Source organism: Pantherophis guttatus, chromosome 2, assembly GCF_059756535.1.
Source record: "Pantherophis guttatus breed Tessera chromosome 2, ASM5975653v1, whole genome shotgun sequence".
NCBI lineage: Eukaryota > Metazoa > Chordata > Lepidosauria > Squamata > Colubridae > Pantherophis > Pantherophis guttatus.
Genome location: NC_142064.1, coordinates 291787982 through 291810707, shown reverse-complemented (window position 1 = coordinate 291810707; position 22726 = coordinate 291787982). Strand labels below are relative to the sequence as shown.

Here is a 22726-nt window from a genome sequence, read left to right as displayed (position 1 = left end):
ACTTCTGGATTTTGTGCTTGAGGCAGAAAAAATATGAAATCTGGACTTTTGGGATTTACTGATTAAATTAAGTTGTTGTTATAGAAATGGTTAATATTTTCTTACAGAAGAAATAAAAACAGAGACTACAATTTCACTTTCTATTTTATTGTGCTGGGGAAAAAAATTTCCTCTCTTTTTTCCTTTTGCCCTTTATCCCCCACTTCTCCTTCCCTTTTCTTTCCCTTCCCCGTTTCCCTACGACTTTTATTTTCTCTTTTATGCCCTTATAATCTTAATAAAAAAATCATAAAACGGAGCCTTTTGTTTTAGGGGCCTTCCTGTCCCACAGCCAAAATAGGCAAATCTCATCAGGATCTGCACAATCAGATGGCAAAATTTCTTCCACAATGTCACTGTATATATTTTTCTGCTGAAAGTAGAGATTGTGGTGCATTATGGCGAAGATGTGGACGTTCTCCGAGGAAAGGAGAGGGAAGCGGAGGAGAAACGGCCGAACTTCATTCCGGGATCTTCATCCGGGGCTGCTTTGCAAGGAAAAGGGGGATCCCCACCCACAGAAAGGAAGAAAGAGGGAGATTCCTACACAACCGGGGTTCAGGGGCCGGAAACCTGAAGGAGCCGGTCCGTCCAGACGTTCTCAGCAAGGGAGACGCGTGTTTCAAGGAAGGAAAACGCCCTTTTCTCTTGTGAAGCCGAGAGATCCCTACGGAGATTCCCCCGTGAAGAGGGGGGGGGGGCTGGGGAGAGGATCTGGCTGGATTAGGAGGGATCCCTGCAGATCCTGCCTGGACTGTCAGCTGAGGGTTTTCCTGGCTTCCCTTCGGATTGGGGGGAGCGTGTGGCCCTCAAGTCCTGGCTGGCTGTGGGGCTGCCCCTCCCCCCTTGTCATCCAGCGCAGCTGCTGGGGGTCCCTCCTCCCCTTCTGAGCCCCGAAGGACCCCTCGAGCTCTGGATCCACTTTGCCCTTCTGGACTCCCGGCAGATCCAGCTTAGGCTCCTTCTGGGCACTCTGGGAACTCAAAGGGCATCTAGTCCACCCCTCCAGTCAGGGCGCCCAGAGAAAGGGAGAGTGGAGGAGAATCGGGGGGGGAGGGGGGCAAAAGGAAGAGGAGATTCTCCTCCGGAGCTGGCATGAAAGACCCCCCAGATTGCAGCCCCCCAAGACTGAAGGGATTCCCCTCCCCCACTTTCTCCGCTTCTCTCTCTGCGCAGAACTCTCTCCTGCATCGGGCGAAGTCAAGGGAGGCTCTGCCCGGAGACCGATGACGCTGCAGAAGGGAGGATTCCCATTGGTCCTCCTGCTCTTCTGGACTCTCCCTCTTCCGAAGTCCGAGGAAAACTCCTCCCCCCCTCCAGACCCTCCGATTCCTCCTCTGGGGCTGGGAGCGTCTTTCTCCCCCCTTTGGGGCGCTTGTGGGGAGCCTCCATGGCTTTGGCTGGGCTCCCCCTGATGCTGCTGCTGGGGGCGCTGGCCCGGATCCCCGGGAGCGAAGGGGGGGAGGAGACCCCCGGTAAGGAGGGGGCTGGGCGGGGGAGGAGGGGGCTGGGAATGGGGAAGGAAGCCTCCAGCAGCCTCGATCTCTGCGTGGTCTCCTCCCCCTTCCTCCCCACAGCCCCTCCCCCCAGGAGGACGGAGAGGGACCCTAATCCTAACCCTCCCCCCATGTAGCCAGGTGGGGGTGGCAGCCTGTCCTGTGCCTGGGTGGGAGGGGGCTGCAGGGAAAGAGGGAGGGGAGGAAAAGGGAAAGAGGGAAACTGAGGCATTTTCAGCCCTGAATCCCCAGAAGGGAAAAAAGGCATTTGAGCAAAAGTCTTTTGGCTTCTTCAGAAACTTCACTTTTTCTCCTGAATCTCAACTTTGAGGCTGTGAAGGTCAGGCAAGAGGGGGGCTTCGGGCCCTTCCTGGGGAGCCCCTGAATTTGGGGAGGAGGCCAGGAACTTCCATAATCCCTCTGGAGGGGAGGGGGAAGTAAGGGAGAAGGAGAGGGCAGGAGACCCTCCCTTTGAGAGGCTGTTTTTGGGGAGGGGGAGAGGAATCAGGAGTCCCTGAAAAGGAGGGAGCTGGGCTGAAGATATGGGGGAAGAAGAAAGGGGGGGACCCTGGGAGAGTCGGTCTAGATGTCCTCATTGTGCCCCCTCCCCAGATCCCCTCCCAAAGGAAGAGAGAATGGGGGAGATGGACGTTACTTTCCCTCCAGCCCCTACCCCCCAATTCCTGACTGTTTGGATCCAACCTTCCCTGCAGAGAGGAGATCTGGCCGACCAGTTGAGCTTCTGCCTGTCTTTTCCCACCCCTCCCCCTCTTCCCTCCCCTCCCCCCTCCAGACCCCCCAGGAAGCCTCCCTTCCTCTCTGGGACTGAGAGAGTTCCCGTTCCCTCCTCCAGGGGGCGTCTTCCGCCAGTCCCTCCAAGGAAAGTCCCCCGCCACCCTCCCCCTTCCCGCGTAGACCCCCCCTCCTCTCCCAGCGGCTTTCTTCCTTCTCCTCCCCGCAGCCCTTTTCCTGCTCCAGTGGAAGCACGGGTGCCGCTTCCTCAACGGGATGCAGCGGGTGAGGTTCCTGGACCGATACATCTACGACCGGCAGGAGTTCGCCCACTTCGACAGCGACCTCGGGAAGTTCGTGGCCGTCACAGAGTTTGGGAAGGGGGATGTGGACAGGTGGAACAGGGATGAGCAGCTCCTGCAGTACAAGAAGGCCCAAGTGGATTCCTTCTGCCGACGGGCCTACAAGGTGGGCAGCTACCAGGCGCCCAAGGCGGAGCGCATGATTGGCCGGAGAGGTGAGTCTGAGGGGGAGGGAGGGAGGGAGGGGGGCTCTTCCCTGGGAGGGGGAGGCCAGGACCCCCCCCTCATTTCCTTTCATTCCTTTCGATTCTCCCTGATGGAGGTTTTGCTCCTCATTTATTTATTTATTTATTCTGCACTCTCAGATGGACAAAATCTTCTTCCCAGGCTCCAAACTCTCCTCCTGCCTGGAATCTGGGATCCCTTTGATCCATTTCCCATCCACCCCCAACAAAATCCATCCAAATATTGTTTTTTTCCGGTGGGAGGGGAATCCAACCAGGTCTCTCTCTCTCTCTCTCTCTCTCTCTCTCTCTGTCTCTCTCTCTCTCTCTCTCTCTCTCTGTCTCTCTCTCTCTCTCTCCTGCTCAATGCAGGGAGTCCTCCACTTAACAACAGTTCGTTTAGTTGAAAGTTACAGCAACAGTGAAAACAAATGACTTCTGACCCTTTTTCACACTTACGACCGTTGCAGCCTCCCCAAATCCTGATCCAAATCCAGATACTTGGCAACTGACTTATACTTGTGACAGTCACAGCGTCCCGGAGTCACGTGATCTCCTTTTGCGACCTTCCGATAAGCAAAGTCCGTAGGAAGCTGGATTCACTTAACAACCCTGCTACTCATTTAACAACTGCAGTGATTCAGTTAATGACTGTGGCAAGAAAGGTCGTAACATGGGGCAACATTCATTGAACAAACGTCTCACTTAGCAACAGAAATCTTGGGCCCAATTGTGGTCGTAAGTCGAGGACTCCCTGTATCTACATATATATTTCTCTCTATCCCTGATTCATTTCTATCCTATTCAGGAACCTCCCGTCTCCCTCCCTCTTCCCACCCAGAAGCCCCTCCCTCTCTTCCTCTGCTCCAGAAATGCTGTTTTGGGCACTTTGGGATAAAACCTTATTTTTTACCTAAAATAAAAAAAAAAAGAATTGGTGGACTCTTTTTCCCCTGTTGACCCCTTTCTATGGATCTTCTGCTTTTTTTTCATCTTTCTTCATTCAGAGTCATTTCCAGTCCTGCAGCTTTTCAATCCAATAAGGAAACAGATGAGTAACGGAAGCAGCCTAGAATTTGTAATCATGATTCAATGCTTAAACCGAGATCTAAAACCCCCAATAACAGGAATCCTGATCGCTTCCGTCTTCCTTCCTGGGGAGGCTCCTGATTTGGGGGGAGAATCCAAAAACACCCACAAGCCTTAAAACTGAATTTGGGGTCACAAGAAAGAAATTGGGCCTCCATTCAGCCCTGAAGCCTCAGATTCTTTCCTTCTCTCTTCCAGATTCCTTCAATGTTGCCTACATTTCTTTTTCTACATTTTATTTTTTTGTCTAATAAAAATCTTCTATATTTCTATCCACTGATGGGGTTTCAGAGGCCAAGCAAGGATTTTAGCTGCCCTTGTTGCCATTCGGCCTTTCCAGGGAAATTATATTCCTTTTATTAGAATCAGAGAAGTCTTGAAAGCATCATCACTTAAGAACTGGTTAAGTTTAACTCCAGAGATTCTCCAAAAATAACGTCTCACCATAGAATCTAATGAGATCTTTCTTCCATAAGAGGAAAACCTCCAGATCCTAAGAGAGAAAAGCCTCTTGGAGCATTTGCTCCTTCCGGAAATCATTGAATGTTTTAGGGGAACCAAAAGAGATTTTGCTCTCCACATATTCATAGTCTGGAGGCAAAACTCATTTTCACTCCTAAATTCTTCCCTGCAAACCTGGGAGGATTTTCACCTGCCACATAAGATGCATTTGGAAATGTTTTTCCTACCAAAGAGGATATTTTCATGGAGATAATAATATTCAGCTGTGTTGTGTCCCTTGGTAGGTATTTAAAAGGAAAAAAAAAAACTTTTTCTGATCCAATTAAAATCCAGCAACTCCCATCTGGCCAAATTGGAACCCCAAAATCTTCACACGGCAGTCTTGTAAATAAGGAGGTTTGGGATGGGCTATAAAAATAAACATGGAAAAATACCAAATTGAAGCTTTAAAATCTGATCCTTCCATTTTCTTGCTAAAAGACTTTTTTTCTCATCAAAAATTTGCATTTCCTGTTTTTTTTAAAAAAAGCCATTTTCAGTTTGTAAAGCCTCTGCCTTCTTTTAGCAATTCCACAAAGGCCTTTAATGTCCCAAGAGGCAAATAGGATTTTCCTGAGAAAAGAAAACAACTCACACCTGAAATGTTGCTATTTGTCTGCGTGGAAACCTGACCAGATCCCAGGTTGGAATTACAAAGAACCATTTAAAAATGGGTTCTTCTTAAGCATCATAGAATTTACTGTTACTAAAAAAAACTCAATGAAAAAAAAAGGTTAGCAAAGGACTCTGGGCTGGAATGGATCTATTGTCAACTCTCTTGGGGGGCTCATCCAGACTAACCCCCCCCCCATTAATCCATCCAAGAGTTGTGCCAGTTGGAGCATTTGCGGAAGGAGGAGATCAAGATCCAAGATCCCCGCTGGATCCCTTCCCCACTCCCTGCCCCCCTCATCCAGGGCAGAAGCTTCCCTCGGGGAGTCAGAGGGACCCCTCCCCACCTCCTTCCCCAGGAATGGCCGGTCCCTGCGGCTGGGAAGGAGGCCGGCTGGGTGCAGGCAGAGCCTGGTCTGAGGGGGGGGGGTCTCCGTTTGAATCCCCCCAAAGCCCCCCCAGGAAGGATCCTCGAGAGAGATCAAGAGATCCCTCAAAACCTCTTCCGTTCTTCCTGCTCTGAAGGGGGGATTCAGGGTCTCTCATCTTCAATGGGGGAGAAACTTTTCCTTCAGGGGATTCTGGCAGTTATGGGGAGCAAAGGGCTGCCCCCCCCCCATTGGGCTCCTTTGCCCTTTCCTTAAAAATGCCTCTTTCTGTTGAGGCTGCCTAAAATTGGGGGGTTTGCAGCCACATCACATTTTGTATTTTTCCCCCTGAAATCTTCTGCTGATTTTTTGTGTATCTCGTGGATCCTAAAGGGAGAAAAGGGAAAGTGGAAGGAGAAATTTTCTCTCTCCAAATAAAACTTTTTGAAAAGTGATTGAAACACCGAAGAAAATTGGGACAAAGATCTTCTCTTCTCTTCTCTTCTCTTCTCTTCTCTTCTCTTCTCTTCTCTTCTCTTCTCTTCTCTTCTCTTCTCTTCTCTTCTCTTCTCTTCCCTTCCCTTCCCTTCCCTTCCCTTCCCTTCCCTTCCCTTCTCTTATTTCTCTTCTCTTCTCTTCTCTTCTCTTCTCTTCTCTTCTCTTCTCTTCTCTTCTCTTCTCTTCCCTTCCCTTCCCTTCCCTTCCCTTCCCTTCCCTTCCCTTCCCTTCTCTTATTTCTCTTCTCTTCTCTTCTCTTCTCTTCTCTTCTCTTCTCTTCTCTTCTCTTCTCTTCTCTTCTCTCCTCTCCTCTCCTCTCCTCTCCTCTCCTCTCCTCTCTCTCCTCTTTTCTCTCTCTCTCTCTCTTTTTCTTTCTTTCCCTTGGCAAACTTGCTTGATCACCTTCAGGGCTGCTCAGAGGCGTTTGGCTCCGTCCTCTCTCCTCTCCTCTATAACCTCCGCGTGAAGCCGCTGGGTGAGGCCATCCGTCACCAGGGCTGGAGGTCTCCTCCGTCTGCTGATGTGATAAGGTTTCATCTCCACCTCTGGGGACCCAGGAGATGCTGAGGCTGCCCCCTCGAGGGTCCCGGAGGCTGTGGGGGGAGGGGCTGAGTGGGGGATTAGGGGCTTCGTCTGAACCCTGGAAAGGCCAAAGGGCTTTGGGTGTTGGGAGCCCCAAGATGGGGGACTTTAACCAACTTCCTTCTGGGTGGAGCTGCATTGTCCCAGAGACCCAGTTGGCAATTCTGGAGACTCTCCTGGACTCCCGGAGAGCAGGTGGCAGTCACGGCTAGGAGAGTGTCTGTAAGACTTTGGGTTAGTTGTGACCACTTTGGCAAATAAATTTAATAAATAACTAAGTTTACTAAGCAAACAAACAAATAAATGTTGTGGTATTACACCTAATTAAAAGTGTGGTTTCATTTTCAATGAGATCCCATAAATCATCCGACTCGTGCTGCGTCTGTCCTTCCTGTCTTCTGCGTTACTTATTTCCATGTCCACCACATCTGGCAGAAGGTTCCTTCCACCTCTGGGCGTTTCCAGCATTTATCCCTGTCAGACATGCCTATTTGGGGAATTCTTTTTGGAGACTGTAATTGGTCCCAATCAGGAAGGATTTAACGTTTTTCCCTCTTTCAGGATCCCTTTTAATTTCTTGCTGCAATTTACTTTGGAAGATGACTTAAAACACAGTATATTTTCAGGAGTGAAAAGGGATCTTGGCCTGAACTAACCAACTTGGTCTTCCATTCTGGGCCCTGTTGTGTCTCTCATGTGCCTCCTTCACCTCCTTCCCTCCAGCCAAGCCCACCGTCTCCATCTCCCCCACCAAGATGGACCCCTCTTCCCCCAACACCATCCTTCTCTGCACCGCGACCGGCTTTTACCCCATGGAGATCGAGGTCCAGTGGCTGAAGAACGGGCGGCTGGAGGACGAGGGCGTGGCCTTTGGGGAGGAGCTCCAGAACGGAGACTGGACCTACCAGCTCCAGGTGATGTTGGAGACCCAGCCCCAATGGGGGGATGTCTACACTTGCAAGGTGGGGCATGCCAGCCTGGAGGCCCCCATTACCATCCAGTGGGGTAAGCTTCTCCCTCCCCTCCCTGCCCTGAGAAGGGGGAGAAACCCACCCCATGGGGGAGATGGAATGGACCCTCCTGGGGGAAGGTGGGCCTGATCCTCCTGCTCAGGTGAGGCTCCTTCTCCTTCCCCAGAGCCCCGTTCCTCCAGCTCTGCCAGGAGCAAACTCTGGACGGGGATCATGGGGGCCGTGATAGGAGTGGCCTTCCTGGCTGTGGGGCTCTTCTCCTACCTGAAGAGCAAGAAAGGTGAGTCTGGGGGGCTGGAGGAGAGGTGGTGGGGAGGGGACCCTCTAGGGGAGGCCTCTCTTCAAGCTTAGCAGGTGGCCAGGAGGGGCCCCTTGAGGAATATTTGTGGGAACTTCTGTTCCTCAAGCGGTTATTAAGTGAAGATCCTGCAAACTATTATGGGCTATCAAAGGGGATAGGGACTACCCCCCCCAGTCCTCCAGCCCATAAAGGTTTCTGATTGAGTCTTTTTCACTTTCCAGCAATTCCCATCCGACCTCCTGCAGGTGAGTTTCTCCTCTTCCCCCTTATCTGAACCCCTCCTACAAGTTATTGGAGGTTTTTAAATTTCCTTAATTGTTCCTTTAAAAAAACATACCTGGACAATATCTCCTTGCTGTAGATACAGCAGATTTTTGATTTTTGTCAGCTTTTCCTTACAGAACTCTGAAAAAGTACTGCAATCAAAAACAAAACACACCCAAATGCTAAAATCTTGCCCAGAATTTTTCCAAGTTTGTGGAAATTGCAAAAGGGAAGGGAAGGTGGGGGGCATTCCTTCCCATTCCTCCCTTGGGGAGGGAGCACCCCAGGTTTAGATTCCCCCACGGATTTTGTAAGCACCCCCCCATTCTGTTAGGGTCACTGTGGAGGGAGGTTCCTGAGGGTATTCAGGCATGGGGACAAATTCCACCCTGTGGCTATTTTAGAAGGGGTGAGTCCCATGCTACTATGCACTGCGATATTGTAGACCACTTCAGCAAATGGCAGGAGATCGGCCCAGCTAAATTGCTGATAATTATCGTAGCATCTCAGGTATTGTTCTATCATTGCGTTCGCTCGTTCTATACCTCCGTTCGTCCTCGGGTGGGAGGTGGAGGTGAGTCCTTGAGATGAAACTATCAACTTAATGAACTCCCTCCAAAACTTCGCCCTGAACTGCACCCCACCCTCCGGTCCGAGAGGATCCTTCTTGGCACCCCATGCAGACTCCTTTGGGTTCATTAGTTGGAACCTGGACAGGCTCTTCTTCCTGACCCCCCTTCTCCTTGTGAGAATCCCCACAATTTCTGGCCAATTGAGCCCAGGCTCCCCCCTTTGCTGCCACCCCCATCGTAGCCCCGTCTTCTTTCTTCATATGAAGCATCCCAGCCTTTTCCTCCCTGAAATGGGCGGATTCTCTCTCTATGTGTCCCTGCCTGTCAATCACCCCCCTGCAGTGGGGGCCTGACTTGGGGGTGGGGGATGAAAGGGAAGAAGAATATATTATTTACAGGAAAAGTGTCTCTTTATATTCTGATTTTCTCTCCCATCTCTTTTTCTACAGCACTCGTGAATTAATCCTGCTCTCCGATGCAAAAGCATATTTTTTCTTTAACAGCTGAAGACTCTTTGTCCTGTTTGCAACCTGTGAGAAATGGAGGCTGAAGGTGGCAGTTTGGGGGGAGGAGGAGAATGGCAGCCTGGACCTTCTCCTGCTGAGACACACATACACACCAGCTTCCTTTCAGGGCCTCCCTTTCTTCTGAGGGAGGGGTGGAGACCATCTAGACTGTCCCCAGGGATGCTAGGTGGACCTGTCACTCCAGACCCCTCAACTCTCCAGGCTTTGAACCCTCAGCAGCTTCATCCACATTATTCTTCCTCCCACTCACTTCCCTTCCCTTCGCTTTGCTATAAAATAATAAACTTCAGATGTAAGAAAACCCTGGAATCCTCCCTTCCTCTTCCTCCTCTTCCTCTTTGCTGCCCCCACAGGAGGCTCCTCCCTCCGCTGCCTCTGGATCCACCATCCTGGCTACTTTGGGTCCGAAGTCAGAACTGGTGGCACGCAGAGCCATTTCACCTGGCATGCAGGGCACACCCATTCCTCTTCTGGGTTTCTGGCACACGCATGTGCATCGTCCTGATTGTCGCGCACGCATGCGTGCTAGTAAACAGAAGACTAGCTGGCCGGTGCACATGCGTGCCCCAGGACATCCACCCCCTTGCCAGCCAGGATCACTGCCCCAGTCGCTCCCCTGTACCCGCTCGCCTGCCTGCCTACCTTGTCATCGACACTGCAAGGAAAGGCCCCGAAGCTGCACTGCCTGGGATCCACATGGGATGCCGCAGAGAGGAAGGGAAGCCCCAGCCTAGCGGGCAGCTCTGCTCCTTTTCTTCTTCTGGGTTCCGGCGTGCCCTCTCACCCCTGTCAGCCAGGAGAAGGAGAAGCGAGCTGCCTCCAGGAGGACTGGAGGAGAGTGCGGTAAGCGGTAAGAGGCACACCGGCTGGAAAGCAGTCATGCTCCCTTGGAAGAAGTGGCAAGAGAGGGTTGCACCAACCTTTGCCGGCGTGAATGGCCATGCTGGATGCTGTCCAGAGCTCGAGGCAACACCAGGGAAGAAAGAGCGGGTGGGGCAGCCTCTGCCCAGCCAGCAAATGCTCCCCCATGCGCCTGATCTGGCCGGTCGCTCCTACCCTTCCCCGTGCAGCCTGCAGCTCCCAGCAGAGAGGAGCCCAAGCAAGCCGCGCATTCGGAGCTTCCCTGTTGGGGCCGAGAGCACTTCCGCTGCATGCCGCCCTCCCTTCTCTGGGGAAGGAGCCAGCTGGCCTGCTCGCCATGAGCTTTCCTGCCCCGAGCGCAGCGCACAAACTGTCCCCGGTGCTTCCCAAACTTTGGGGCAGGGCTGAGAGCGGGTGGTAGGTGGAGAGGGAGGAGCAGGCAGCTGCTATGCCTCAGAGCTCTGGGGAGAGGCGGCCGAAAGCTCCATGAGGAGGCCGCCAATCAAGAGCCCAGGAGCCGCCTGCTTCCCTTCCACGGGAACGGCTCGGCTACTTCGAAGCGAGCGGCTGGGAAGTTTCCTCGCTGAGAGACGGGCAGGCGGATGCTGCGCTTGTAGGGGGAAGCGGCACCACACAGCTCCTTCCCTTTTGCCCCCGGCTGACTCCGATCCCGGCCCTGCCGCTCCTCAGCCTCCTTCGGCTCCGGAGTTTCCCGCTCTCCGCAGCTCAGCGCTCTTTTCTTTTTTTAAAAAATAATTTTTATTATGAAACATTAAAACAAAACAAAACATACAACATTTATATATACAAACTCTTTTTACAGCTCTTTCGTAGTGATCCTTCCTTATTGTTTACTATTTATGCAAATTTTTACTTCATCTTATTCCATATTATTATCTGTCTCCTTCTCAAAGGCGCCTAGAAGAAAAAGGCGGGAAAAAAGGGAAACGCCCCCTTTCCACCCACAGCAACCAATCAGAGCGCAGATTCCCTCAGGCGGGAGCCCTCCCTCCCTCCCTCCCTCCCTCAGCCACAAAGGGGTGTTCTGGATCATTCTAGAGTTTCCTTCCCCAGCTGTTAAATTGAACACATTTAAAGTGTCCAAAGGAAACGGACCTAAAATGACTTTGCTTTTGTCCCTTAGATTGAATTGTCCTTCTAGAAATGGCTGCTGACATATTAAGGTGTAAAAGCAAAAAGGTGTTTTTTTAAAAAATCTTCTATTGTGCTGAAAAGAGCCGGAAGTCAAAGCCTTTTTTCCTTTTTGCCCCTTGAACCTCAGACTTTCTTTCCCCCTCTCTTTCTCCTTCCTTCCCCTGATTTCCTATTTCTGTCTTTCTTTGCGGTTTATGAAATAAATAAATGAATAAGAAACAGACCTAAAAAAAGAGGAGGTGAAATTGCAGGAAAGGTAAGAAATAACCAAACCGCTCTAGAAAAGCAACAGAAGAAAGACGAAAACCTTCCATGCATTTCAGATAATATAAAAGGGGGAAAAGAAGGATGGAGCCATGGGGGTATATTGGAAGCCACCCAACCCCCAAATCAAATGGTCACTAAATGAACCGTTGTAAATCAAGGACTTTCTTCAATCTGCTTCAACGGAGGGAGAAAAGCTTGTTTGATGATGGTTTCATGCCTTCAAGTTGGTGTTGATGCTTAGCCACCCATGGATAGACTTTCTCTGGGGAGACCCCTCCCCATCCCCCTCCTCCAGGTCCTCTGAACAGTGTCCCCCCCCCGCACTGCCACTGAGCCCCTCCCCCTCCATGCTCCTCCCCTTTTCCTCTCTTCCCTCCCATCCTTCCTCCGTCAGAGCCTCCCCAGAGAGCAGGGAGAGTCTCCCCACAAAGGGTCCCAAGGGGGAGAATGTGGGTCCTTTGGGTGACATTTCTCCAACCCTCCATCGGTTCATTTCCTGGGCTCTCCAGGGTCTCCTCGGGGGTCAGGAAGGGCCCCTTCAGCCTCCTCCAATGGGGCAGAGGACCTTGTGGCTGCCCCACCTGCAGACTCAGCCATGGGGCGGAGGAGGAGGAGGAGGAGGGGAGTCCCTGAGCTGCCCTGAGGGAGAATGGAGGCTTGTTGCCTGCTGGATCCTGGCCGGTTCCTCAGTTCCGCTTCGGAGGAGCCCAGAGCTTCAGGCTGGGGAAGCGAAGCCCAAGCGCCTCTGCAGCTCTTGGGGGCTGGAGAAGGAAGGGCTGCTCTGGGTGTGTGTGTATTTGTGTGTGTGTGTAGCTGGGGATGTCAGAGGGAACTCGGAGAAGAGCACAATATTTGGGGGGGGGAAGCATGAAAGGGGCCCAGAGGTTCTGCCTGGGTCAGGTGAGGGAGGGAGGCCCCACAGAGGCTGCCTGGATCTGGGGCTGACTTTGTGTGAGTGGCTGTATCAGATACACAACTGTGGGGCAGATGCTGGGGGGGACCTGGCTCTGGGCTGCTGAGGCTGGTGCTGGGCCAGGGGGGAGTTTGACCCCTCCAGCCCCCCCATCCCTGGAAAGGACCCAGGCCACCTCTGGACCCCCAAAGCTCTTGAAACAGGATCCGGAATTCAGGATCTCTCTAAGCCGCCTTTGCGTAACTGAGCAGAACCCGAATCTCCCCCAAAGACTAGAAAAAAAGAACAAACGGCCAGAATGGAGAATCCGGCTCATTCATAATATAAAATGTTTGTGAGATTTATGGATCCTGGCATATCTGTTGCCTCTTGGAGGGGAGGCGGGTCTTTTTCTTCCCTTCCGAGCTTTATTATTGTCTTTTTTGAATGGGGTGTAAATGTGATTTATCTCTCTGGGTCTGTTGAAAACCAGAAGTTTTCCTTTCAGGATTCCTGGACAAGGAACTTGAAATATAAATTTATTACTTTATTACTGGACATCAGCCAGAATTCCTTATATGCAAAAATGGAAAGAAACCTCCATCCCCAGGATGGAGGAAAGGATGGAATGAAAAATGTGGCAGAGATGGAGAAATAAACTTTTTGACCAGAGGAAAGAAGAGATTTCTAGCTGTTTATCTACCTGGAAGCCAATTCTGGACTTTGTGCTTGAGGCAGGAAAAAAAGGAAATCTGGAGTTTTGGGATTTACTGATTAAATTAAGTTAGTGTTATGGAAATGGTTAATATTTACTTACAGAAGAAATAAAATCAGAGGGTACAATTTCATTTTGTATTTTTTTATGCTGGGGAAAGTTTTTTCCTCTTTTTTTTTCTTTTTTTTTTTTTGCCCTTTATCCCCCACTTCTCCTTCCCCTTTCTTTCCCTTCCCCATTTCCCTAATATTCTCTTTTCCGTAATATTTCCCTTTTATTCTCTCTTTCATTCCCTCATAATCTTCATGAAACATCATAAAAAGGAGCCTTTTGTTTTAGCAGCACTTCCTGTTCCACAGTCAAACTATCCAAATCTCATCAGGATCTGCACAATCACGTTGGAAGAAACATCCTTCTAGGTTCTGCTCCAAGTGGGGAAACAGACACTGGAGACATGGAGGCTGCTTGGAAAGATGGTTTAATGGTGGACAGGATCACATGGCTTGAGTTCCTGAACAGAAAAGGGGCAGATACAGAAAATCCTCCGGTTTTTATGCTCTCTCTGGCTCTGCATTTCTTGGGGCCCAGAAAGAGTATCCTGATTGGTTGTCAGACTCCCAGGGGGTGGGGGCCTTGCTGGCTGATGGTCACATGTGCTTCCCAGGTCACATGTGGTGAGTTTTTGTTGCTAGATGGGTAGAGGGCTAATCCTATCTTTGTTGGATCTTGGGCAATTCCTACTATGGCTCTGCCTGAAGGAGGTAGATCTTTGTTATGTAGAGGAGACTGGCCCAGGCCTTAATGGCCCATTGACAAAGGGTGGGGGGCAGGAAGATGGGAGCTGCTTTGTCTGTAAAATATGCTTCTCATATTTCTCATCCAGGGAAATATAATATTCTGCCTTTTTCATATTTCCTAAAATATTTCACTCTTCCAGGAAAGGGGTGGGTGCTAACTTCCTACAATCAGATGGCAAAATTTCTTCCAAAATGTTACTTTATATATTTTTTCTGCTGAAAGTAAAGATTGTTGTGCATTATGGCGAAGATGTGGACGTTCTCCGAGGAAAGGAGCGGGAAGCGGAGGAGAAACGGCCGAACTTCATTCTGGGATCCTCATCCGGGGCTGCTTTGCAAGGAAAAGGGGGATCCCGACCCACAGAAAGGAAGGAAGGAAGGGGGAGATTCCTACCCATTTGGGGTTGGGGAATCGGAAGGAGGTGCAGGGGAGACGCGTGTTTCAAGGAAGGAAAACGCCCTTTTCTCTTGTGAAGCCAAGAGATCCCTACGGAGATTCCCCCGTGAAGGGGGAGGATCTGGATGGATTAGGAGAGATCCCTGCAGATCCTGCCTGGACTGTCAGCTGAGGGTTTTCCTGGCTTCCCTTCGGATTGGGGGGAGCGTATGACCCCCAAGTCCTGGCTGGCTGTGGGGCTGCCCCTCCCCCCTTGTCATCCAGGGCAGCTGCTGGGGGCTCCCTCCTCCCCTTCTGAGCCCCCAAGGACCCCTCGAGCTCTGGATCCACTTTGCCCTCCTGGACTCTCGGCAGATCCACCTTAGGCTCCTTCTGGGTACTGTGGGAACTCAAAGGGCATCTAGTCCAACCCTCCAGTCCAGGCGCCCAGAGAAAGGGAGAGTGGAGGAGAATCATGGGGGGGGGGCAAAAGGAAGACGACATTCCCCTCCGTAGCTGGCAGGAAAGACCCCCCAGATTGCAGCCCCCCAAGACTGAAGGGATCCCCTCCCCCACTTTCTCCGCTTCTCTCTCTGCGCAGAACTCTCTCCTGCATCGGGCGAAGTCAAGGGAGGCTCTGCCCGGAGACCGATGACGCTGCAGAAGGGAGGATTCCCATTGGTCCTCCTGCTCTTTCTGGACTCTCCCTCTTCCGAAGTCCGAGGAAAACTCCTCCCCCCCTCCAGCCCCTCCGATTCCTCCTCTGGGGCTGGGAGCGTCTTTCTCCCCCCTTTGGGGCGCTTGTGGGGAGCCTCCATGGCTTTGGCTGGGCTCCCCCTGATGCTGCTGCTGGGGGCGCTGGCCCGGATCCCCGGGAGCGAAGGGGGGGAGGAGACCCCCGGTAAGGAGGGGGCTGGGCGGGGGAGGAGGGGGCTGGGAAGGGGGAAGAGCCTCCAGCAGCCTCGATCTCTGCGTGGTCTCCTCCCCCTCCCTCCCCACAGCCCCCCCCAGGAGGACGGAGAGGGACCCTAATCCTAACCCTCCCCCCATGTAGCCAGGTGGGGGTGGCGGCCTCTCCTGTGCCTGGGTGGGAGGGGGCTGCAGGGAAAGAGGAAGGGGAGGAAAAGCGAAAGAGGGAAACTGAGGCATTTTCAGCCCTGAAGCCCCAGAAGGGAAAAGAGGCATTTGAGCAAAAGTCTTTTCGCTTCTTTAGAAACTTCCGTTTTTTTTCTGAATCTCAAATTTGAGGCTGTGAAGGTCAGGCAAGAGGGGGGCTTCGGGCCCTTCTTGGGGAGACCCTGAATTTGGGGAGGAGACCAAGAAACCCCCTCCAGCCCCCATAATCCCCCTGAAGGGAGGGGAAACTGAGGGAGGAGGATGTTGGGAGTCTTTTGTGAAGGGGGCGGGAGACCCTCCCTTTGAGATGCTCTTGGGGGTCTTTATGGGGAGGGGGAGATGAATCAGGAGTCCCCCAAAGGGAGGGAGCTGGGCTGAAGATTCGGGGGAAGAAGAAAGGGGGGAGACCCCAGGAGAGTCGGTCTAGATGTCCTCATTGTGACCCCTCCCCAGATCCTCTCCCAAAGGAAGAGAGAGTGGGGGGGATGGAAGCTACTTTCCCTCCAGCCCCTCCCCCCCTCCTTCCTGCCCCTTGAGATCCCACCTTCCCTGCAGAGACTGAATGGGATCGCTGGACCGGTTGAGCGTCTGCCTGCCTTTTCCCACCCCTCCCCCTCTTTCCTCCCCTCCCCCCTCCAGACCCCCCAGGAAGCCTCCCTTCCTCTCTGGGACTGAGAGTTCCCGCTCCCTCCTCCAGGGGGCGTCTTCCTCCAGTCTCTCAAAGGAAGGTCCCCCTTCCCTCGTAGATCCCCCCTCCTCCTCTCACAGCAGCTGGGAGCGATGGGCCCTGGAGTCCCTCCTGACGGCCTTCCTCCTCCTCCCCCGTGCAGCCCATTTCCTCTTCCAGGGGAAGCTCGAGTGCCGCTTCCTCAACGGGACGCAGCGGGTGAGATACCTGGAGAGCTACTTCTACGACCGGCAGGAGTTCGTGCGCTTCGACAGCAACCTCGGGAAGTTCGTGGCCGTCACGGAGTTTGGGAACAGGGATGCTGACAAGTGGAACAGAGACAAGTTCTACCTGCAGGACGCGAAGGCGGCTGTGGATCGCTTCTGCCGGCAGAACTACGGGGCGTTGAACTTCGAGGCGGCCAAGGCGGAGGAGCGGGTGGTTGGCCGGAGAGGTGAGTATGGGGGGAGGGAGGGAGGGGGGGCTCTTCCCTGGGAGGGGGATCCCGGGACCCCCCTTTCCTTTCATTCCTTGGGATCCTCCCGGATGGAGATTTTGCTCCTCATTTATTTATTCTACACTCTCAGATGTACAAAATCCCCCTTTTCTTCCCAGGCTCCAAACTCTCCTCCTGCCTGGAATCTGGGATCCCTTCGATCCATTTCCCCCCTCCCCCACACAAAAGAAAATCCATCCAGATAAGGGTTTTTTTGGGGTGGGGGTGGGGGAGGGGAATCCAGCCAGGTCTCTCTCTCTCCTGCTCAATACTGGCAGTCCTCCACTTAACAACAGTTCGTTTAGTGACCGTTGAAAGTTACAACAGTAGTGAAAAAAAATGACTTATGACTGTTTTTCACACTTACGACCGTTCAGACTCCCCAGGGTCACGTGGTCAAACGGACTCAGACTTGTGACGGTCACAGCGTCCCAGGGTCACGTGACCCCCTTTTGCAACTTTCTGATAAGCAAAGTCCATGGGGAAGCCAGATTCACTTAACAACCTTGTTACTCATTTAACAACTGCAGTGATTCACTTAATGACTGTGTTTTGTTTTTTGTTTTGTTTTGTTTTTATTGGATTTATATACCTCCCTACTCCCGAAGGACTCAGGGCGGTGAACAGCCACAGAATAAAACACATAAATACAAAAATTTAAAATAGAATAAAAACGAATTAAATAATTTGGCTGAGACAAATTTAAAATACCCAATAATTTAAAAACAAATTAAAATTTACATTTAAAAGGGGAAAAGATTTAGGCCAGGCCAGCTTGATGAAATAAGAAAATCTTGAGCGCGCGACGGAAGGTGCACGGATCCGGGATCCTCCGTATCTCCAGGGGGAGCTCGTTCCAGATCGTAGGCGCCCCCACAGAGAAGGCTCTCCGCTCTCCCCATTGGACATTGTTTGGCCAATGGCACCCGGAGGAGCCCCTCTCTATGGGAGCGTACTGGCCGGTGGGAGGCTATTGGTGGTAGTAGGCCGTCCCATAGGTAACCAGGTCCTAAGCCAAGAAAGGTCGTAACATGGGGCAAAATTCATTGAACAAACTCCAACTGGTGCAGAATGCGGCCGCGCGGGGGATTATGGGAGCGACTGGGCGCTCCCATGTGACTCCTCTCCTGCGCGAGCTGCATTGGCTTCCGGTGGACTTCCGGGTGCGCTTCAAGCTGTTGGTGACCACCTTTAAAGCGCTCCATGGCTTAGGGCCGGGGTACTTACAGGACCGCCTTCTGCCACCAATAGCCTCCCATCGGCCGGTTCGCTCCCACAGAGAGGGCCTCCTCAGGGTGCCGTCGGCTAGACAATGCCGGCTGGCGACCCCCAGGAGGAGAGCCTTCTCTGTGGTGACACCTACCCTTTGGAACAATCTACCCCCAGAGATACGAGTGATCTCCGACCTCCGGACCTTTCGTCGGGCCCTAAAAACTCATCTCTTTCAGTTAGCCGGTCTCTCTTGATTTTATGATTTTATGGTTGGTTTTAAATTTTGATATGGATTTTAAATTGATAAATTTTAAACTATGGGCCAAATTTAATTATTTTAAATCTATTTTTAATCGTATTTATGTATAAATGTTTTTATTTTGGCTGTTCACCGCCCTGAGTCCGAAAGGAGAAGGGCGGTATAGAAATTCGAATAATAAATAAATAAATCTCACTTAGCAACAGAAGTCTTGGGCTCAATTGTGGTCCTAAGTCGAGGCCTCCCTGTATCTACATATATATTTCTCTCTATCCCTGATTCATTTCTATCCTATTCAGGAACCTCCCGTCTCCCTCCCTCTTCCCACCCAGAAGCCCCTCCCTCTCTTCCTCTGCTCCAGAAATGCTGTTTTGGGCACTTTGGGATAAAACCTCATTTTCCACCCAAAATAAAAAAAAAGAATTAGCAGATGCTTTTTCACCTGTCGACCCCTTTCTATGGATCTTCTGCTTTTTTTTCGTCTTTCTTCATTCAGAGTCTTTTCCAGTCCAGCAGCTTTTCAATCCAATAAAGAAAGAAATGAGTAACGGAAGCAGGCTAGAATTTGTAATCACGATTCAATGCTTAAACCGAGATGTAAAAACCCCAATAACAGGAACCCTGATCGCTTCCGTTCTTCGTTCCTGGGGAGGCTCCTGATTTGGGGGGAGAGTCCAAAAACACCCACAAACCTTAAAACTGAATTTGGGGTCCTAAGAAAGAAATTGGGCCTCCATTCAGCCCTGAAGCCTCAGATTCTTTCATTCTCCCTTCCAGATTCCTTCAATGTTGCCTACATTTCTTTTTCTACATTTTATTTCTTTGTCTAATAAAAATCTTCTATATTTCTATCCACTGATGGGGTTTCAGAGGCCAATCAAGGATTTTAGCTGCCCTTGTTGCCATTCGGCCTTTCCAGGGAAATTATATTCCTTTTATTAGAATCAGAGAAGTCTTTAAAGCATCATCACTTAAGAAATGGTTAAGTTTAATGTTCCCATTGTGACTCCAGAGATTCTCCAAAAATAACGTCTCACCATAGAATCCAACAAGATCTTTCTTCCATAAGAGGAAAACCTCCAGATCCTAAGAGAGAAAAGCCTCTTGGAGCATTTGCTCCTTCCGGAAATTATTCAATATTTTAGGGGAACCAAAAGAGATTTTGCTCTCCACAGATTCAGTCTGGAGGCAAAACTCATTTTCACTCCTAAATTCTTCCCTGCAAACCTGGGAGGATTTTCAGCTGCCACATAAGATGCATTTGGAAATCTTTTTACTACCAAAGAGGATATTTTCATGGAGATAATAATATTCAACTGTTTAATTTGTTTCTGGACAATATTTAAAGTTTAAATATTCAACCACTTTGATTCATTTATCTAGTGATTTTTGATAACCTCCAAAAGTGCCCCAAGTGCCAATTGTGTTGGTGTTGTGAGTGTGTCTCTTTTGTGGGCCTCTCAGAGACTCCCTCCCTCCTCCCTCCTTCTGGGGGTCTCTGGGGGGATTTTCCCTTCAGGGAAAGGAGCTTCATCAGCTGCCCAAAGACCCCAAAGCCCATCCTCCCCTCCTCTTTTCCTCCCTCCCCTCCTCCCTTCCTCTGGTTCAGGGACAGGACCAAAATCTCTGGATGTTTTGTGAAAAACCTTTAGATGCTCCCAAGCTTTATCCACATAAATAGAATACATTTTCATTATAAATCCAAAATATTGATCCTGAATTTCATTGTGATTCATATAATTTCTTCTTCATCTAAAGTATTATTTTTACTTCCATGAAAATACTTCAGACAAGAGTCCAATAATTCTCCAGGGGTTCCTGTTCCTTATTAAAAGAAGAGGAATATTTATTAAATTCTGTGTATTTAGAGCAAATTGTTGGTGCAGCTCCAGTTTAGGAGACCTGAAATCACAAGATGTTTCTTGAGTCTCTTTCGGGGAATTTTCTCTTTATTTTTTTTTTCCTTCTGAGCTGACTTTTCTCTCCAGAGAGATCCGGGCGTCTCCTTCCCCCGAGAGGCCAAAGCTTTTCTCTGGACACCAAGAGAGGCTCCCAACCTTCCCTCAACTCTCCCCAAAATTATATATATGTATATAAAGAACTTAATGAATCCAGCTGAATCAGTCTGCCTGTGGGTGCTTTCTGGATTTGGTTTTTACAAGAAACTTTTCCTGGAAAATAAAAACAACTCACACCTGAAATGTTGCTATTTGTCTGCATGGAAACCTGACCAGATCCCAGGTTGGAATTACAAATAAATATTTAAAAATGGGTTCTTCTTAAGCATTATAGAATTTACTGTTAATAAGAAAATCCCTCAAGAGAAAAACAAAATGGTTAGCCAAGGACTCTGGGCTGGAATGGATCTATTGTCAACTCTCTTGGGGGACTCATCCAGACTAACCCCCCCCCCCATTAATCCATCCAAGAGTTGTGCCAGTTGGAGCATTTGCTGAAGGAGGAGATCCAGATCCAAGATCCCCTCTGGGAGTCAGAGGGACCCCTCCCCACCTCCTTCCCCAGGAATGGCCGGTTCCTGCGGCTGGGAAGGAGGCTGGTCTGGGGTGGGTCTCCCTCTGAATCCCCCCAAAGCCCCCCCAGGAAGGATCCTCGAGAGAGATCATGAGATCCCCCAAAACCTCTTCTGCCCTTCCTGCTCTGAAGGGGGGATCCAGGGTCTCTCATCTTCAGTGGGGGAGAAACTTTTCCTTCAGGGGATTCTGGCAGTTATGGGGAGCAAAGGGCTGCCCCCCCCATTGGGCTCCTTTGCCCTTTCCTTCAAAATGCCTCTTTCTGTTGATGATGCCCAAAATTGGGGGGTTTTGCAGCCACATCACATTTTGCACTTTTCCCCCTGAAATCTTCTGCTGATTTTTTTGTTTATTTCTGCATCTTGTGGATCCTAAAGGGAGAAAAGGGAAAGTGGAAAGAGAAATTTTCTCTCTCCAAATAAAACTTTTTGAAAAGTGATTGAAACACCGAAGAAAATTACGACAAAGATCTTCTCTTCTCTTCTCTTCTCTTCTCTTCTCTTCTTTTCTCTTCTCTTCTCTTCTCTTCTCTTCTCTTCTCTTCTCTTCTCTTCTCTTCTCTTCTCTTCTCTTCTCTTCTCTTCTCTCCTCTCCTCTCCTCTCCTCTTTCTCTTTCTCTTTCTCTTTCTCTTTCTCTTTCTCTTTCTCTCTCTCTTTCTTTTTCTTTCTTTCTTTGGCAAACTTGGTTCACCTTCAGGGCTGCTCAGAGGCGTTTGGCTCCGTCCTCTCTCCTCTCCTCTATAACCTCCGCATGAAGCCACTGGGTGAGGCCATCCGTCACCAGGGCTGGAGGTCTCCTCCGTCTGCTGATGTTATAAGGTTTCATCTCCACCTCTGGGGACCCAGGAGATGCTGAGGCTGCCCCCTCGAGGGTCCCGGAGGCTGTGGGGGGAGGGGCTGAATGGGGGATTAGGGGCTTCGGCTGAACCCTGGAAAGGCCAAAGGGCTTTGGGTGTTGGGAGCCCCAAGATGGGAGAGTTTAACCAACTTCCTTCTGGGTGGAGCTGCATTGTCCCAGAGACCCAGTTGGCAATTCTGGAGATTCTCCTGGACTCCCGGAGAGCAGGTGGCAGTCACGGCTAGGAGAGTGTCTGTAAGACTTTGGGTTAGTTGTGGCCACTTTGGCAAATAAATTTAATAAATAACTAAGTTTACTAAACAAACAAACAAACAAATGTTGTGGTATTAGATCTAATTAAAAATCTGGTTTCATTTTCAAGGAGATCCCAAGAACCATCCGACTCGTGCTGCGTCTGTCCTTCCCGTCTTCTGCGTCGTTTCTTTCCTGTTGTGTCTCTCATGTGCCTCCTTCTCCTCCTTCCCTCCAGCCAAGCCCACCGTCACCATCTCCCCCACCAAGATGGAGCCCTCTTCCCCCAACACCATCCTCCTCTGCACCGCGACCGGCTTTTACCCCGTGGAGATCGAGGTCCAGTGGCTGAAGAACGGGCGGCTGGAGGAGGAGGGCGTGGCCTTTGGGGAGGAGCTCCAGAACGGAGACTGGACCTACCAGCTCCAGGTGATGTTGGAGACCCAGCCCCAACGGGGGGACGTCTACACTTGCAAGGTGGGGCATGCCAGCCTGGAGGCCCCCATCACCGTCCAGTGGGGTAAGCCCCTCCCTCCCCTCCCTCCCCTCCTGGTCTGTGGACCCCATCCTGCCCTGAGAAGAGGGAAAGACCCTCCCTGTGGGGGGAGACGGAATGGACCCTCCTGGGGGAAGGTGGGCCTGATCCTCCTGCTCAGGTGAGGCTCCTTCTCCTTCCCCAGAGCCCCGTTCCTCCAGCTCTGCCACGAGCAAACTCTGGACGGGGATCATGGGGGCCGTGATAGGAGTGGCCTTCCTGGCTGTGGGGCTCTTCTCCTACCTGAAGAGCAAGAAAGGTGAGTCTGGGGGGCCGGAGGACAGGTGGTGGGGAGGGGACCCTCTAGGGGAGGCCTCTCATCAAGCTTAGCAGGTGGCCAAGAGGGGCCCCTTGGGGAATATTTATGGGAACATCTGTTCTTTGAGGGGCTATAAGTGAAGATCATACAACCTATTATGGGCTATCAATGGGGAGGGGGTCCCGCTGAGTCCTCCAGCCCATGAAGGGTCCTGATTGGGTTTTTTTCTCCTTCCAGCAACTCCCATCCAACCTCCTGCAGGTGAGTTTCTCCTCTTCCCCCTCATCTCAACCTCTCCTAAGAGTTATAGGTGGCTTTTAAAATTCCTTAATTGTTCCTTTTTTAAAAAAATAACTTGCCTGAACAATATCTCCTTGTTGTGGATAGAGCAGTTTTTTGGATTTTGGGCAACGTTTCTTT

General features: G+C 50.8%; 1 protein-coding gene across 1 annotated transcript; it reads left to right on the top strand.

Moving 5' to 3' along the window:
* Nucleotides 1-2020: 2020 nt before the first annotated feature.
* Nucleotides 2021-7835, top strand: LOC148116167 (H-2 class II histocompatibility antigen, I-E beta chain-like). Its single transcript, XM_087888605.1, has 3 exons — nt 2021-2784; nt 7167-7448; nt 7822-7835. The coding sequence occupies exons 1-3, from the start codon at nt 2544-2546 to the stop codon at nt 7833-7835; spliced, it is 537 nt and encodes a 178-aa protein (XP_087744731.1). The 5' UTR covers nt 2021-2543.
* The last annotated feature ends 14891 nt before the right edge of the window (nt 7836-22726 follow it).